General features: G+C 33.6%; 1 protein-coding gene and 1 long non-coding RNA gene across 9 annotated transcripts; one reads left to right on the plus strand and one right to left on the minus strand.

Moving 5' to 3' along the window:
* Positions 1–7,387: 7,387 nt before the first annotated feature.
* Positions 7,388–12,355, plus strand: LOC113302316. Of its 8 annotated transcripts, none has more exons than XR_003336776.1 (14): positions 7,388–7,797; positions 7,893–8,002; positions 8,095–8,147; positions 8,553–8,674; positions 8,895–9,081; positions 9,202–9,281; positions 9,451–9,498; positions 9,606–9,672; positions 9,780–9,920; positions 10,650–10,704; positions 10,880–11,020; positions 11,135–11,256; positions 11,439–11,613; positions 12,132–12,355. It is a non-coding gene; the product is annotated as an uncharacterized LOC113302316 (long non-coding RNA). The 8 variants fall into 8 exon arrangements; XR_003336775.1 differs by having other exon boundaries at positions 8,895–8,998; positions 9,438–9,498; positions 11,135–11,232; XR_003336771.1 differs by having other exon boundaries at positions 7,389–7,797; positions 9,438–9,498.
* Positions 12,356–18,483: 6,128 nt separating this feature from the next.
* Positions 18,484–19,183, minus strand: LOC113302317 (photosystem I reaction center subunit V, chloroplastic-like). Its single transcript, XM_026551225.1, has one exon. The coding sequence runs from the start codon at positions 19,073–19,075 to the stop codon at positions 18,608–18,610; it is 468 nt and encodes a 155-aa protein (XP_026407010.1). The 5' UTR covers positions 19,076–19,183; the 3' UTR covers positions 18,484–18,607.
* Positions 19,184–19,768: the final 585 nt, after the last annotated feature.

Genomic DNA, 19,768 nt, shown 5'->3' on the forward strand with positions numbered 1-19,768 from the left:
CTATTGTTGGGAGTCATGGTAGAACCGATCCATACCTATATTTGGAGACTTAGTAGAACTGATCTTGACCCATGTTAGGAGTCATGGTAAAACTGTTCCCAAGAGCAAAGTCGATCCTCTATATTCACATATTACTTTACGGTTTTGTGTGAGTTTTGAATTAGGGTTTTCTAAATAGAAAAGTTCTAGATGTCGACATAATTTGAACATGAATATAGTTCTTATCTTTTATTGTTCAAAGATATTCCTTGACACTCAAAGTGATCCCAAACCGAAATATTGAGAATCTTTTAGTTAAGATTTTCGATTATATATTTTTTATTTTCTAACAATCAAAACATATCTCTTAGAAAGTTATATTAGTTAAGTGCTAAACAAATATTATATATTTTGTAATAAGAGATTTCGGGATTATAGGTTAGATATTAATTAGAAATATTAAAACCAAAATTAGGTACTTAATTCATATTTTGGGAATATTTTCGGTTTTGGAATTTCCTTGTTGTCCAAACAACCTTGGTCTACAAATAGTTGAGTTTGCATTTCTTGCAAACTATCCTAAAAGCCAGGAAAAATTCATTCGTGTTGTTTCTGGTGGAGCCGTCTATCCAGAGAGAAAAATACCCTAATTACGCGAAATCTCTTACGACCGCTCGTTTAAACACTTATGTGGGATCAAGAAGCTCTACGAGTACCGTTGGTAGGAAAATAGATAATTTCATTGTTATTTTAGTTTTCGATTATTGATTTGATTGACTAACGGTTGTTGAAACTTTGATTGCACCTAGTTTGACTATTTTGAGCCTTCTCTTCTGATATAAAGGTCACTGAACTAGATCAAAGTATTGACGGGATCATTAGAACTTGTTTTTAGATCTAAAGACAACTTGTGATCATCCATTGTTAACTTCCACCATTCCTGAAAATAATGAACCATAATCCGCTGATATGGTATGTCAAGTTTGGTAGTCATATTTTAGTAATAAAACTCAATTAGAGTCGCTTGATAAAATGTATTAGATTCAAATTTGTTTAAGTTAAACTAGAAAGTCTAGGAATGTTGAGACATACAAGTATTACCTTGAAGACCTGAAGAACGTGAATACGTATCGACTACAGTGCAGATATCATCCTTCCACTTGAGGTTAGTGATACTGACTTGAATTGTTTCCATTCCTATTGTTGCTTTCAAGTCGTTTAAGATTGAAAACATAGCACACGAGGTTATACTTAATACTCTAGTGTTATACTTGGTCATTTTATAATAATCAAAGTGTCAAGGAAGAATACTTGATTACGAAGTATAACGTTTATCTTTTGAACTTCGTAAATGTGGCATAGACATAATCTATGTAACTCGTTATTTGATCGTGTATTCGATGTAGGTGTGATTTGATCCTAGGAAACTATGTTTAATTACATATGTTAAAAGGAAGTACATATACGAAACTTGTTTCGTAATCGAAAGGAAATCAATAGGCGTTTTGGTCCTGTTTTCATTGAAGATATATTGGATGACCAATTCGAAACTAGGTATGAACCTCGGTAGAACCAATCTTTCCTTATTATTGAGAGTCTTGGTAGAACCAATCCTTACCTATATTCGGATACTGGTATAACCAATCCTAGTTATTGTTATGAGTCATGGTAGAACCGATCCCTACCTATATTTGAAGATTTAGTATAACTTATGTTAACTTATGTCAGGAGTCATGGTAGAACCGTTCCCAAGAGCAAAGCCGATCCTCTACATTCACATATTACTTTACGGTTTTGTGTCAGTTTGGAATTAGGGTTTTCTAAATATAAAAGTTCTAGATGTCAACATAATTTAAACTTGAATATAATTCTTATCTTTTATTGTTCAAAGATATTCCTAGACACTCAAGGTGATCCCAAACCGAAATATTGAGAATCTTTTAGCTAAGATTTTCGATTATATGTTTTTGATTTTCCAGTAATCAAAACATATCTCTTAGAAAGTTATATTAGTTAAGTGCTAAACTAATATTAAATATTTTGTAATGAGAGATTTTGGGATTACAAGTTGGATATTAGTTGGAAATATTAAAACCAAATTAGGTACTTATTTCATATTTTGAGAATATTTTTGGTTTTGGAATTTCCTTGTTGTCCAAACAAACTTGGTTTATAAATAGTTGAGTTTGCATTTCTTGCAAACTATCCTAAAAGCCAGGAAAACTTCATTCGTGTTGTTTTTGGTGGAGCCGTCTATCCGGAGAGGAAAGTACCCTAGTTACGCGAAATCTCTTACGACCGCTCGTTTGAAGACTTTTGTGGGATCAAGAAGCTCTACGAGTACCATTGGTAGGAAACTAGTTAATTGCATTGTTATTTTAATTTTCGATTATTGATTTGGTTCACTAACGGTTGTTGAAACTTTGATTGCACTTAGTTTGATTATTCTTGAGAGCCTTCTCTTCTGACATAAGGGACACTCAAACTAGATCAAACTATTGACGGGATCTTTAGAACTTGTTTTTAGATCTAAAGACAACTTGTGATCATCAATTATTAACAAAATTCGTTCTGTGTTGATCGATCATAAGTGGATTCAAGTTGTGTTGTGCAGATACAAACGAAGCCAATTGAAGATTTAAAAACAAGAAGATTTTTCTTATTGGTTTTTGTATCTCATGATTTGTGCAGACTTCTTGATCGGTTGGGATCCGACTTAGATCGGATTTATCTTTGATAGATTTGATTATATAGTCGTTTAGATCGACAACTATCATTAGGTAGTATTTTTCAATATACGAATCTAATAGTTGTGAAACTGAATCTAAGTTACTGCTGATTGATCTTACCCGAAAAAAGTGTTTACTAGTTTAAACGGAAGAGCCTTTGTCAAGACTCAACGAATCTATTTCCAAAAGATTATTGGAGTAGTTACCAAACAGCTTTGTTCCTTTACTGTTTGAAAGACGGTCAAAAGGAGTTGAGTGCTTAAGACTTTATATCGGTAAAGCAACTCAAGACGGTGATTTATTTCTTAGGATTCACGTGCGTGACCAAGTGGTCGTAGACGCGGGAATACTGGGGAACTAAGTAACTAAGGTAGATTACTTGGTCTCAACTATACAAAGTTGGCTTTGTACTTTGTATAACGACTTAATTATGAGAGTATTTAAAACTGGACTAGGTCCCGGGATTTTTCTGCATTTGAGGTTTCCTCGTTAACCAAATCTTAACGTGTCATTTACTTTACTTCCACATTATGAATATTTTATTATAATAAAGTAAATTACACTTGTACGTTAAATCCTAATCACTTGACACTGATCCTATAGTTAATCGGTTTTGTACTGTAACTTTTGTCAAGTGAATATCTTGTAGTTGTATTGTATCCACTTTGTCCATAGAGGATCACTCAAGTATCAGACTTATAGGTTGAAACGAAAAGATTGTGGTGTACTTGGGTACCCTCTTCATCTCTAATTTAATCAAACGCAAATATAATGTCGAAGTAAAAATTAAAGGAAGACACGTAGGATTTTGTTAACGAGAAGAAATGCACCTACAAAGAACCCCGAGTCTTCGTCCAGCTTGAACACCACGCTGTGTTAAATCGCTACAGACATTAGCCTACTCTCCGACTGGAATGTAATTGAAACCGGATTAACTCTCCAAGCAATTCAACTGCATACGTGTTCCTTACACCTCTTGAACCTCGCAAGATCATGCGTACTTGATTCTCTTAGGTGATGTCCTTTACATCCTAAGAGTTGCTTCAACCTCAGTGAAAACTTTTGATACAAATTTTCCTCTAATAGACAAGACTATTTGATTTTTCAATATAGGTTTGGAAACCTATTTGTAGTAGACAAAGTCCAGCAAACCTCACGAATCTTGAACACTTACACTAAGTTATCTAAGAAGCTTGGATTACTAATCACCTCTCAAGAACAATCTAAACTAATTAAAGAAGAGTTCAAATATCTATATTGAGAAATCACAAAGTCTGAGACGAAGATAAATTTGTGATTTCTATCTATCTCATTCCTAATCTAAGATTACCGAAAAACTTCAAAGATCCAATAAGAACAATATCCAGATACAAGAATTATCATCCAAATGATAGTCTGGTCAGACTTCACGAATCCCTGAGTGAAGTCTTCAAGGTCATAAGTTAACCTGATTATGTTTCTCATAGGAAACCTAGGTTATAGAGGACAACTCTATATTATCAACTAGGACACAAGAGTGCCAAGGATTAAGAAATCCAATTGCAAGAGTCACTCTATTTATAGATTTTCAAGGCTCTAGGTAGCTTTGAATTCAAGCTAAGATAACTTGAGGTTTAAGCAAACACTTTCTCAGTTTAGATAAAATTCTTATTAGGAATTTATGTAAGCATGTGAGAAGTCCTCCTTGAAATTATACACAAGGATATGCATTATGGTCCAGATTTTTGGAACCGTGCACAATGATGTTTCATAGCGGCTTAGTAGCTTTTGAACTTACAAGCACATAGTGATGTTCAATAAAACTCAAGACTTAATCAATAATACACAAGCACAAAGTGATTTAGTGAATAAAGTTCATACAATTATCTATAAGAATCGTAACAAAGTCGAACATAAATATATAGAAAAGTTCGTGCACCTCTGCTAGGATAGAACTGTATAGGTTTGCATACCACTTAATAGTTCACGCAGTCAAGCCACAAGGGTTTTCAAACCTTGGAAGTCCGCGATCCACAAGGGTTTGCAAACCTTGTCAGTTCACGAAAGTCAAATAGTAGGGGTTTTCAGACCGATTTTGCAAACCTACCTAATTTCTAAAGACTACGGACTGATTTTGGTAAAATATACAAGTATATTAACCTATCGCCAAGCAAATCTTTTTCTCACATAAATAATTTGATACATTCCCAATAGCCATATACAATATGCATTGTTGCTTGAGCAATTTCCAAATGATAAACTTGAAATACAAATAAAAATAATTCTTGAACAATAAATTATTTTTAAATAATGTTGCTAAGGATTTAAAACATACATTGTTAAATCATATTTCGAGAGTTTAACCAAGACAAGCTTGAACTCGAAATTTCTTCTTGTCAATATTAAATTTATTAAAATCATACTACATAGTTTCATAAGATAGAATGTTAAATGTCGTGATTAAATAGGATAGATCAGTCTTCACATACCTCTTTGTTGATGAATTTCTCGCAAATGACTTCGTTTGTTCGTCAGTCTTCAATCTTCGAGGGTTATTCTGTAATGTATGATACTCAATTACCATACTCTAATCCTAATATGAGACTTGACTTTAGTAAACCAGAAATCAAGATATGGTTTGTACATCTAACACTGACAACAAGTTTCAGATTGCAAAACTTGCAAGTGTTTCTCTAACAACTCAATCATTGATTATTTTTTACGATTTTTATAGGTTCCCCGAACCATTTGCAAATTCAAGGGTTTGTGAATTACTCTCCCGATTAGTTTAATGACGTTTTGTTTCCTATCCAACCGATTCAACCCGGTCAATAGCTTCTTTTTCTTTTTATAAATCTTCATGTTAAGAAATTAACAACTTCCTTTATTTTTTACAAATTTTTTATGTTAATAATTTATTGATTACGAAATCTTAATATAAGAGATCCGAACCCTGACCATATGCATGTTATGACCGGGAACTAAACCATTGAACCACATGTTTTTTAATGATAAAATTACTGTGTTTCCATATAAAATATGGTAAAAAGGAACTCTCGTATACTTTAATGTATCCTGAATTTTTTGTGCGGAATATATATCTCAAAACTATACATCAATTTAAAAAGAACACACCCATAAAGTAAATATTAAACAAAAAAATAAACCAATAAAAGTAGTTCATGGATGGTTTTGACCCAAACTATTGAAGCGACTAATTTCGAAGAAAATGGTTGCCCTAAAATCGATGACTTGTGTCCAAATGTATTTTTCAAAATTTTTTTTTTGACAATCCCTCTTATAATAAAATTATTGCAATTTCTATAGTTTGTGAAATGACGAGGGTACGAGGGTACCAAGTACATCACAATCTTTTCGAATCTAATGGCCTTCAAGCATACGAGTAAATGTATGCTTTTAGAATCGTTAGTCAATCAAACCAATAATTGAAAACTAAGATAAAAATGCAGATTCTAGTTTCCCATATCTAGACGCTTTGTGATCCCACAGAAGACTTTAAACTAGCGGTCATAAAATATTTCGCCTAATTAGGTTACTCTCCTCTGCAAGGTACTATTACAAGTAGTACTATTAGTCAGCTACAACAGTGACTACAATATGAAGTGCCTGCCTCATGATGAGTTTGTAAGAAGAACATGACTTCACTATTTATAGACCAAGGTAGTTTGGATACCAAGGAACTTCCATAACCAAAAATATTCTCAAGATACCGTAATTCGGTTTTGTCCAATTCTAACCAATATCCAACTGTAATACTGATATCCCTCTTGGATTACAGCTCAATATTAGCTAGCATAATACATAACTAATATATCTTCCAGAGATATGTTTTGCTTGCTGGAAAAACAAAAACACATATATTCAAAAATCTTAACAAAAAGATTCTCTAACATTTCGGTTTGGGATCTCAACTTGAGTATCAAGGAATATTTTTGAACAATAAAAAATAAGATTTTTGCACATGTTCAATTACTCACTATGTTGACATCTTAAACTTTCCTATTATACAAAACAAGTTTGTAAGTCTACTTCCTTAAACTCATGTAATTAAAAATAGTTTATATGCATGAATTCAATCCTAAGTTCGTTGCATTATCCAGTCACAAGTTACAAATATTATGTCTATGTTGCAATTACGACGTTCAAAAGATAAACGTTATAGTTTGTAATTCAATATACCTAAGTTGTAAAGAAACTTGTATATTCTTCTTTGACACTTTGATCATAATAAGATGATCAAGTCTCTAATACTAGAGTTTCATGTATATAACTTCGCATGTTATGTTTTCAATCTAAACGACTTGAACGATAAAAAATGAAAACAAATCAAGCATTGTATTACTAACCTCAAGTAGAAGGATGATTTTTTCGTTGTTGTCGATACGTCTTCAGATTCTTCGGGTCTTTAGAATAATACTTTACTAGTGGAAAATGAGGTTTTTAACAACCCACATAATCGACCCCCGTTAACGGTTGACTCACCTTTGACCAAACATGACCGTCTGGGAATAAGAAAAAACACGGAGAAATTCCGAGATGTCTAACACCAGTCGCGGCATAATTACCATTTGGTCCTAAATCTACTGCCGATCCCGCGACAGATGAAAACTGATTTACCCATGATAGATTTTATTATTGGGCAGATAAATATCTCTTTCTCTCTCCCATATCCAATCTCATCATTTTCTATTTCTCTTTCTGCTCTCGGTCTCTATCTCTAACCTAACCAGCCTATGGAAACAGAGAAATTAGTAAATCTTAGATGCTATTTAAACGAAAATAATAGACCCTTCTATAGATTCTTCTTCTGAAATCCTTCATCTCACTTTTCGAGTTGTACATCTCAAATTTGTTGGAACAGATTCAACCTTATTATTTCTCCATTCATCCCAAAATCGAAAATATAAATATCGTGTATTAAATTGGGCGTGATATGAGACATGATTTGAAGCAAGGGTGTTTGTTCCAACCGGTCAAGTTTTTCGTGTTTTATTCACTAAAAGTAAATCGAGCTCTCAGATCTATAAATTAGCACCACGAACGCTTCGATCACTTACCTCTTCATCTAAATGCTCATCTCTTTCGAATGGTGAGCTCTATTTTATTTTTTATTTTCCCTTCTATTTCAATTTTGGATTTAGGGTTTTTTCGATTAATTTTATTTTCTGAATTTGAGAGGTACAGAAGGCAATAGAGGAGTCAAATTGGTGGCGGATTCTGATAATATTGTTGATGTTGCTCATAAGGTTTCGAGGTGCTAACAAGAGAGGTTGGTGGAGTTGATAGTGGTACTGGTATGTGTACTCAATTTTTAGTTTCTCTCATTATCTCTATCAAGGGTTTCTCTTTGTGCAGCCATTAAAATTTCGTCTTTGTGTGTTTGCAGTAACGGCAAGAGTATCTCTAGATGAAATCAGGGTGGAGGTACGAACTATGAAGGTAATGGTGTTACATATTGATTTAATGATCTTTCCATGTATGTTGTCAAATGATTAATGCTTTAAGATTGCTGTTGATAAAATAGTTAGATCTCAAATGGATATTTTTGTTTGCAAGATTTATAACAAATGGGTATTCTCTTTTCTAGATTTCTAGGTTCTTGAATGAATGATATAAAATTTTAGTTAGTTGGTGCGTTATGATGTTTTAAGAATGTCGTCGAATGGGTATTTTTCATCTGTATCGCGCATGAGTTGTATGATTAAATTTCAAAGATAAGTTACTATTTAGTTGCTTTGCAAAGAAGAAAACCAATTCAAATATAACTATATATATTACTACTACACATGAATATGAGTTTAGAATCATGTTAAGTACTGCTTTTGTTTGATTATAATTGTGCAGTTTGATGACTTGCGATTTGTAAAGGAAAATGTCTCCTACTGAAACCCATAAAATGCGCCGATGTTGTGGATATTAATAGCAAATTGAGAAGATGAGAATTGTCTGTTTCTTTCCACTATCAAGTATGTGTGATCTCTTTGTCCTTGCTTATTGTGACTTATAGTGTAGTGTCTGTTTCTGCTGCAAAGGCATTCGTGGGTTTTGCTTATTGTTCTAAGCAAAACAGGAGACCCCACTTTGCAATGGTCTAAAGGGAGGTGCTTCCCATGGGATTTATCTTGTGTACCATTTGTTTATCTTGTGTTTCCCATGGTATTTATCTTGAGTTTTGCTTGCTGACAGATCTTGGGTGGTATTCCTGCTCCTTCAAACTTTGGAGAAGATTTGAAACGTCGTGCTCAGGGGTGTGTTGTACTTGACAGACACAGGGACAATAACAAAGGAAAGTGAGTGTTCAACTTCAAAACTCCTTTATTTGGTTCGTAAGAAGTTACTCTTTATATCACTATGTGTTGAAGACTTTGTTCTTGTAAGTATCCATGCCTTATAAAATACTTTAGTGGAGTATTCATGCGTTGTATGTATAATATGGGTATGTGCAGATTGTATTACAAAAATAATTGAATCTGAATATTATTGTGGATTCCAGGGGTTACTTTTTTGATGAGAACGAATTTGTACGAAAGTGGCATTCGTGAGGGATACCAAAGCTTAACAAAGAAGTTTGAGGTTTGTTTCGCCAGCGAACATATTGCATCTCCTAGTTTGCACTCTCACTTTAAGTTTACCTTGTAAGCTGTCTTAATATGTAGATAGTATTGCAAGACTTATAAATCGAAGGATTTTATATGTTTTTAAATCATCTCCTAACTAATTTTTCTTCAGTTGGAAATTGCAGGACGGGTCCTGGTTCAAGTTAAAGAATCCCAAGCGTGTACTTTCTTATGTAATCAAGAACTCACTATAATAGCTTGAACCTTGGTTGCTTTTGTTTTTATCTTTTCTATTATTTTATTTGTAAGCTAATGGAGTGTTTTACTTGCATTTGTGGAGATTTCCTCGGTGTTGGACAAAATATCTATGGATTAGATGGCTGAGGTTAAGGGACCTTCAAATTTCAGTAAGTGTCCACATTAAAGAGTTCATTGTAACTGCTCAGACCATATTTCACTTCTATTATATTATTTGTAAGCTGAAGGTAGTGATGAATGAATGATTGGCTTGCAGGTGTAGAGTCTTCCGAAGTGATAAAGGATAAGGCTAAGGTTAAGGGAGACTCAATTCCAACAGGAGGCGATAGTCAAGATTTCTTTGTAACTGCTCGGACCATGCGTTGTTTATTCCTTCCATGTTTGGTTAGCTTTGCAGGTGGTCGATGCAGTCTAATTTATTTTAGATCGAGCATTGTTAATTAGTTCTCTTGTTAAAAGGTTTAGATTGCTGATGGTTTAAATGCTCATGACATATTGACTAATGATGTGGTTGTGTATAATACATACCTCTTTACGTTTTCGAACACATGATCTGATAGACCACTTTGAATCATTAATAGTTTATGTGGTATGTCCTGTAGTACCATCCTGGTGACCTCATATGCTTGGCATGCTTGGTAGTTCTTATGCCATGGTTGGCTATTTTGATTTGAGTTTACTAAAGATAGGTTTATTAGTGATGTGTTTGTTACTAAATTTGAGCCTTTACTCTGATTATTTGGTACTTATCTACCGGGTTCATAGATATAGCCTTCCTCGCTTACATTTTCTTGTTAGATACCCTTGACCATCTCATTCTTTCAAATGCAGTGCAATTAGCTATTGGATATTGATTTCTAAGCATGAAGTTTCATAGTTCTCTTAAAATTATTGTCACTGTGATCTTGAACATTCTGGTCTAAGCATGAAGTTTTAATTGTCTTAAAATTATTGTCACGGTGATCTTGAACATTTTGGTCGTTGCAATCCATTACGAATAATGGCACTTGTTTGCTCCTATTCCATGTAGTGCAGTTGGATTGCAGTTGCCATATTTGTTTAATTTCTTGCTTTCTTAGTCTTCTTATGTAAGATGGTTCATTAACTTTCTTGTTTGATAATTCAGGGAGTATTTTGGCCCCATGATTCTGCAGGGAACCAGTTGCTGAGGTTCTACAATGGTGAGTTTGAATTCTCCATCCAATGACTTGTTGTTTTTTTTCTTCTCCTCTTTTCTGGTCTTGTTTACTGTTGATTTTGCCTATTCTTAAACTTTTTGTTTAATTCTTGACTCCCTTGAGTAATGGGAGGTTCTCACCTGCTTTAAAATCTATAATGGATGATGGAATGTTACAGTTTGGCAGGCATACAACTAATTCACCGTCAAGATGCAGCTAAAAAAACTTGTTGTGCCTGGACTTATCTTAACGGACTCTTTACTAGGATTAATTATGGATACCATCCAAATTGAAATCGTCAAATTGTTTCGATGCACAGGTGGGTTTTGAGCGATTTCAATACTCTAATTGTGCTTTGATGGAGTTATAAGAAGTTGTCGGCTTGTCTTTGTTTTGTTAGTTTTATTGATTTTGAAAATTAATTTTGCTGCAGGTACTCGATTGTTACGTGTGGGATCAGTTCATCATTTGAGAGGAAAGGCTGCTGGCACTGAAGGGGTATAAGTAACCCATGAGATCTTGTAATCTTCGGTTAGTTCTAAGAAAAATTGCAGGGTAATTTCAATTATTCTCTATTTTTGGCTAGTACATAGTTTTTTTTTTTGAATGAAACTTGCGTTTCTTTGGTATGTCATTGATAAGAGGCGGGGATTGAGCTGAAAATGAGACTTTATTGTTGTTTGTTGTTTTACTTGTGTAGAGTATAACTTGATTGCTTAAGTTTGTGTAATGTGCAGGAAAGCAAGATTGTGTGTAATGCTGAGAAAGCTTTGGAACTCATTTGTCAATTGGCTGGAGGAGGCAGGAGATGTTGCTGACCATGGAGGTTATTATTGAAGCCCATAATCCATCTCTCATCAAATGTATTATGCATATGATTGTGGAGAGCCTCAAATACAGGTTGCAAACAAGGTACTGAGGAATATCTTGATTGATTGATTAGTTTCATAATGGTGATATTCAACTTAAAGTTTGTAATGGTTGGCTAAGTTGTAGGATTACTATAAATTTTCCCACTGAAATAACTACATTGAAGGCTCATTTTAATGAATGTCTGAAATCAAAGAATTTGTATATACTTCCAGAGATATTTTAGTTCATGAGTTCTTTTGGTTAATCATCTTGGGGCCTCTCTGCAATATTACCTGCAATACCTGTTACCGTTCTTACATTAGGTTTCCATGCATAACCCATTCTGTATCTTGTGCTCGAGATATGTCAAGGTCGTGAATTAATGAACTAGTTACGTTTGTGCCTTTGTATCGATGTTGGACAGAGGCAGGTAAAGAGATTGACATCATATTGGTTAGGATACCCAGCTTTATAGATCATTATCCTCTCATGTGCATGGCATGGTTATTGTTTTATAAGCATTTTCTTGAGTATTGTGACCTCCCCACATTAACCAGCTCATGGCTTTTACTGTGCAGGTACACCATTATGAAGTAGGAACAAGTTCTTCATCATCATCGGAGTTTATAATTTTGTTGTTTAATCAATAGTTTTTTAGTTCATCGTTTCGTAACCAAATCCAAGAACTTAGTTACCTTTATTGTACGATTACACTGGTCAGAACTACAGATTTTAATCCTTTTTGTGTAATTTGAAACCAATGAATCAATTAATGTTAAATTGAATGATTATTTATGTGCCAGTTTAATTTGATTTTGATTTGATTCTCATTTGAATTCTAATTTGAGTTTCATTTGATTCTCATTTGAATTCTAATTTGAGTTTCATTTGAATTTGGTTTTCATTTGATTCTCATTTGTGTTTGATTTCAGATTTAGTCAGATTTAGTCAGGTCAGACAGCCAATCTGAATCTTTTTTTTTATATATTAAGATTTATATCTATGACTGATTGAAGTGAGTCATAAAGAATTGACCGTTAAAATCGGTCGTTGGTATAAGATTTTTAGCGACCTGTAGAGACACGTCATAGTTGAAAAAGACGCTCAAACACCGACCCTTTCTTTGACAGCCAAAGCAAGTCATTTAACTCGTATCTATTACTTACTTTGTCAGTTGCGAAACTGCTATTTTCCACTAGTGCTTGTATGTATCAACATTTCTAGACTTCCTAGTCTAACCTAACGAAGTTGACTCTAGTAATGTAATCAAGCGACTTTTGAATTTTGATACTAAAATATGACAATCAACCTTGTCATAAAAATGCTTGGCAGGTTCAACCAATCAGTGCTCTAACAATCTCCCCCTTTGTCAATTATCGAGTATTTGGCCTTTTTTTTATCTCAAATATACTCTACTTATGAGATAATAAGCTGTGAAAACAACTTCTGCCCAGAAGGTGAGTGGTAAGTTTTTGTTGTGAAGCATTCCATTTCCTAAATATTCATATTCTTTCTTTCAGCAACACAATTTGCTTGAGGAGTAATAGCAGTAGAGACTTGATGAGAGATTCCTAGTTTGTTACAGTATTTGTAGACTTTTGTATCTTTGAATTATGTACCACGATCGCTTCTTACTTTTTTTAAGTTTGCAATCATATTCTTTTTGGATTCTATTCACAATAATATTAGGCTCTTCAAAAGTATCATTTTTGTGTTTTATAAAAGCAACCCAAGTGAACCGAGTATAGTCTTCAACCATCACTAAGGCATATCTTTTACCTCCACCTATAGCCTGTTGGATAGGACCAGAAATATTCATATGTATAAGATCGAGAGCAGTGTTAGTAGCTACTTCTTGAGAAATTTTACGTGGAACTCTTGCTTGTTTACTCTTTTGATAGGCATCACATACACCTTTTACCTTAACATTAATTTTTGGAACACATATGACAAGTTCACGGTTAATGAGCTAACCAAGCATTTTATAGTTGATATAACCAAATTGTTAATGCCATAAATGAGTTGAATCTACTTTGGTCAAGTTACAATATAAATTTGACTGAACATCAAGAAGATAACAGTTATTCATACTACATCGTCCACGTAAAATTATGTTTCCAGGCTTATCTTTAATATCATAGCCTGTCATATTAAAAATAACCTTATGACCTTTATCAAAAATTTGACTTACGGAAAGAAGATTGGCCTTCGTGCCTTTGATGATGTATGGTCTCCGAGGATAATAAAAAAAATATAACGCAAACACGGGCAGTGGGAGGAGGTACAAATAAATACGTACATGATTGGATCAAAAGTTGGTCTGAAAATGATCTTTGCAAGCTTGATGAAAATTGGATTGTTAAGATCGCTAACACAACATAGGAAATACGGAACACAGGATGTCGGTGCCATGTTCATAACATTAAGACCCGATTGGAGTCATTCGGATGATGCAACTTTTGAATAACACTACTGCTAGTATAGTTGTGAAAAAACATAATTTTAGCACCTACAATACTCTGGTTCCAGGGTCTCAGTCTAGTTGGAGTCCACCAACTAGTCCTTTTTATTTTATATGTTGTGATGCTTCATATAAAAAAAATGAATTCAACTACTTACTCTGAATATGAACTAATATTACATGATTTTGCCAGGAGTTTTATTCAAATAAAGTGCCAATATGTAGACGGACATTTAGCTACAGAGGAAGCTGAATGTGAAGGATTATTGCAAGTTATGCTTTGGGCAAAGGAGTTGGGTATTCAATTTGCATGTTTTCAAATGGGTGCAAAACTAGTAGCAGAGGCAGTCAATGGTAACTACCAGAAAGTAGCTTGGGAGAATCAATCAGTCGTTTTAAATTCTATTACTAGGTTAAGTAATCAGTCATCAATGAATTGCAAGTTCATTAGAAGACATTGTAACAAGCCAGCCGATAAATTGACTAGGCATACTAGAGTTTTTAAGATTTCAAAAGTTTGAATTACTTATCCTCCAAGTTTATTTCTGGATGGCATGAGTATCTGTCCAACCTTAATGATTGGATATTATGTTGCCCTCCTCCATGACACAAGTTCGGATTCAAAATAATTTATGCGAATACTTTCTTTAACTAAATATATAATGTGAAAACTACAGACAAACCCATTTTTCAGATTTTTCCCACTGTGAAAACCACAGCCGGAAATCTTCAGGCGCGCCCCCAATTTTTGGGTGAAAATTATTCACAAACCCATATTTTCCAAAATTTTGTTTCAGTCTTTTCTTCTTCTTCATCTTCATCTTCAATTCCTTTTCTTCTTCTTCTCCATTCTACCGTGAATTCCCGATGAGTAAAATTATCATCGGAAAAACCCTAGAAATCAAATCATCTTACGGAGGTTTGTTTCCAGATAATTTTATGTTCCCTTCTTTGTTTAAATCTTGTGGGGATGTGAATGAGGGAAAACAATTACATTGTCATTCAATAAAACTTGGGTTCTCATCAGATTCTTACATTCATAATATATTGATGAATATGTACTCAAAGTGTGGAAGTTTGGTTTGTACTCAAAGAGTATTTGATAAAATATCAGAGAAAAGTGCGGTTTCATGGGCGACAATGGTTGATGCTTATACGCAATCTGATCAACCCTTACAATCCCTTTAGCTTTTCCAGAGAATGAAAGTGGAACAGATTAATCCCAACGAGGTTACATTCCAGAATGTTTTAACATCTTGTGCCAGGGAAAGAAATTTGGAAATGGGGAATTGGGTTCACAAGTATATAGATGAGAATGGAATTGGGTTCAGTTTGGTTCTTACAATAGCTCTTATGGATGTTTACTGCAAATGTGGTTGTTTCTTTCTAGCTCGGGAATTGTTCGACCAGATACCTGAAAAGAACTTGTTTCACTAGAATATAATCATCGATGGACATGTAGAAGATAACGACTATGAGGAAGCCTTATCACTTTTTCACGAAATGCAAATCAAGGGATTAGCACAACCTCTTATGACGTTAATCTTTGGTCAACTCATTAACTCGTTTAGTGCATCTGATCGTTTTCATGTTGTTCATGCAGTTTCAAAGGTAATATTTTCTAATCCAAAGATTTGGTTAATTTTATCAAGATTATTTGCTGGTTAGGGCATTCAAGTAGTACCATTAACTTGTTTACCATTTATAATTGTTTGGTTATGTGAAGGTTTGTTTGAACTTCGTATACTTGGCTATCGGTACTGGAATTGCTTCTTTCCTCCGTAAGCCCTCAATTCGATTATGTGTCTGTACATGTTTTACGCCATTCATTTTAATTTGCAGCATTTTTTTTTCAAGCTTTTATGAGTTTGAAAAAGTGTCTGTACTTGTTTACCGTTTATCAAATCATCTTCATCTTCATATAGGGAATGTGAATTAGATGTATGTTTAGGGAATGCATTACAGAATGAACATAACATGCTTTGGTGCAGTGAACATATGGGTTTGAAAAGGTGCATAACATTTTATGCATATACAAAAGTTATGCACCATAATAGGTTTTAGTGCAGTGAACAGATGCATAACCTGTTATGCATCTACAAAAATTGTTGCATAACTTGTTCTGCAGTCCAGAAAATAGTTGCATAACACGTTATGCAACAAATTATTTGTTAGTATCGAAATCAACAATAAAAAAAGACGGCATAACTTGTCATGCACCTACAATAATATCTGCATAACATGTTATGCAGTTGTGGAAATGGATGCATAACCTGTTACGCATCAGAAAATATGGCTGCATAATGCATTTATGCATCAATTTTATCTGTACGCACTAAAATCAACCAAAACAATGGCCACATAACCTTTTATAGATGCATAACTTGTTATGCAATTGAGAAAATAATTGCATAATTCGTTATGCGTCTGTTTTTTCTGTTGGATTCAGGCATATACAACGTTTTAGTGGCTGCATAAACCAAAATAATAGACGCATGAACAAATATATAGTTGCATAACGTGTTATGCATCTTTTGTGGTGTATGCATATTGTGTTATGCATCTTTTTTGGAGGCTGCATAACGAATATGTAGTCGTTTTTCGAAATTTTCCCATAAAATGATGATCACCTCCGACTTTTTCGTGAAAAACAAAAATTTGATATTGTTGTTTGTACTCGTTGTGTAGCTCTCTAAAAAAGATTTTCAACAATATAAAATTTGTTAAATTCCAAGACGCGGATTTTTAGATATGTTATATTCAAGTTTGCTTTACAATTATACCCCTGAAAAAATAGTGTGCATAACGAGTTATCCCTGAAAAATAGTATGCATAACGAGTTATGTATTGATTCTTAATAACTTTGGATAATTTTCGATGTCACGGTATCTAAAATTAATTGTGGACCTGACAATGAGAATATTATTTCCTTTGGGTCTACGCCTAAGTTTCTCAAAATAATTTCTAAACAATTCTGTCATGGCCCAAATTCTAAATATATATTTCTGATTCACATCTGACACCCATGGTTTAGCTCTAAACAATGGTTGCTCTTGGCTACACTGTGACCACTAAATTAACCAAGAAAAAGAGCATCGTAATGCTTGCTCTAAACGGGTTGTGCAGCTATGAAATATGTAATATAACTTTTTTAAAATAATACTCGATAATCAAATATTTTTGCTAAAATAATAAAATTTTCTGGTCCCGACACGGGTCTTTAGTGCTAAAATAACAAATTTGATAATAAAAATATAATACATTTAAATTTCATAATGTAGAAAATAATAATTTTACTAAAAGAACAAAAATAAATTTCATAAATATTAAATTTTTCACAAAATATGATTCAATATTAGTTGATTTTCTTTAAAAGTAAAATCAAACTGTATTTCGTTCCTCATAGTTTTTAGTGCACTCAAAAGACCAAAAATCACGTCGCTGTATTGCAACAAGAAGTGTTAAAGTGTGCCTGAAATTTGGAGTGTTTGTATTTATACTATGATTAGTCAATTATATAATAATTTCTTTAAAATTGGTCTATATTGCACTTATAATCTATAACTATTATTAATTCATTAAATTAAGAATTACTCCTGAAAGTAATAATATATTACTTAATTATAAATAATAATTTATTATGTTATCGATAATATAATTAAAGAAAAAAATTATCGATAATATAATATCTCTTTAAAATAATAAATTTTCTTGTTCCCACGCCTATTATTTTATAGAAATTATTATATTGTAACTGCGTCATTCCATACATCTCTTTGGAGGGATTAGCTATCCTCAAAACCATAGAGGAAGGATTTGTATCGTAATAATTGGTCAATTTTCATTTAATTCATCTATATTTTTTTCTAACTAATTGTCTCGAAATTGGTTTGTTTGTGTCATTAACCTCAAATTTTATAGTTACCATTTGGAGAAAAGTTACTCACAACTTCACATTCCCATTTGGAGAAAAGTTACCATTTGTATGAAGTTGAGTATAAAATCTAAAGGCACTCGTATGTTTCCAAATGGTTCTCTTTCAAGTTTAAAAAGAAAAAGCCTCCTAATTCTAAAGCTCCTGACAAGATATCTGCAAATAAATTTGTGGAGTTTTGATCTTTCTGGGGATTAGAACACCTTTGAAAACTAACCGTGAAGAGATGTTTAGCGATTTGGAAAAAAACCATGATGGTTTATTTATAGAAGATGTTGACAGGTCTTAAATGACTTTAGGCAGTGGTCCTCATTGCGATTTGCATGTTGCTCATTGTGTATTAGGTTTCATAAGTTGTGTTTTTTGTTGAATCTCTTTGTTCTCTTCGAAATTTCTTTGTATTCTTAGAAATTCCTGTCTCTTTTCAGTGGGTTTTTCGCTCTTGGTTGTTGTATTCGCTCGCACACGACTTATGTGCATTTTAATCTATTCGTTTTTACCGATCAAAAAAAAAAGAACTTCACATTCCCATACGTAAAACAGAATGGCAAACACATAATCGAAGAAGAATACATTAATGAAAACTATTTGAAACACAATAATAAGAGTAAGGACTTCTCCAACTGTACAAAATAAGTAAATGACCGTTGGATTTCTTTTTAACCAAAAAACTTAGGGTCATAACCGTTGCTGGAGGTAGCTAAGATGTAGTAAGCTACAATATGCCCAATAGAACCCCAAGCAAGAACATCAACAATGTTGAAACCAACTGGATCGTTTGATTTCAACAAACTAACGTATTCTTTAGCTCTAGAGTCACCGGCTTCAAAATGAGTCATACCATTTTGTTCTGGTACTTGCTTTGCAGAATTTTCACGTTGGAAGTTGAAGAAAACGAACCTACCCAAGAACAAGGATAAACCAGTACTCAAACTGATAACCAAAGATGGGCTCAACTCAGACTTGATTACACCAACTCTGGATGCGGGTTTCCTTGATTTGATGGAGATTCTGGCGCTGGAGATTTTGGTGGAGAATGAATCAGTGGGTTTGAATGGTCTAAGACCTTGGAATGACTGGGGAGTCTTTTGAATGGTTGCTGGAGTTGAGAATAAGGCTGAAGCCATTGTATTCTGATTAGTACTATTTCTTCTCTCTAGCTGTTGATATTTTAAGTTAGGTTTTCTGAGGAAATGAATGGAAAATAAATGTATAGACTTGGTGGGAAGTGGAGATCGAAGAGAGCATACGAAGATGATGTTGTGAGGTAGAGAATGCAGGTTAAAAGATTTTGATTGGTTTTCAGTGGATGGTGTTTGGATAACAGATTTTGGTATTTGCTCACGTGGCAATTGTTTTCAAAATCAGAAAAATATACTCGGTTAACATGGAAAACAACAAGAGGGTGCATTTCAGGGCCATCGGAATGTTATGTGCTCGGAATGACTGATACCCACAAATTAAAGTAAAATTTATATCTTATTGTTCAGGCAAAATGACTTTTTGGATAGAAGAATCACCAAACCATGTTTTTACTATGGTCAAAAACCAACACAATCGCTAACATTTCCTATATTAATGTCACAAACCATAATCCCATCAGATTCACATTTTTCAGCTTCCGATTGTAAGAAAAAGTACACTGATAGAATGGTAAATTATAAAGGATCGGAGAGACCTGTGATTTGAGTTAAGAGATTCGCCAGTAAGAATATTAGGCACGCACAAGGTTTTCAACTTCATTTTTACAAGGCAACTTCAAGTTTGTTTTCATCAACATACGGTTGTGCAGCTTTAGTAAGTATCGATGAGGTTAATAT

Source organism: Papaver somniferum, chromosome 8 (assembly GCF_003573695.1).
Source record: "Papaver somniferum cultivar HN1 chromosome 8, ASM357369v1, whole genome shotgun sequence".
Lineage (NCBI taxonomy): Eukaryota > Viridiplantae > Streptophyta > Magnoliopsida > Ranunculales > Papaveraceae > Papaver > Papaver somniferum.

Excerpts from the sequence above, each read along its gene's own strand:
- LOC113302317 (XM_026551225.1), bottom strand. The coding sequence starts at position 19,075 with ATGGCTTCAGCCTTATTCTCAACTCCAGCAACCATTCAAAAGACTCCC.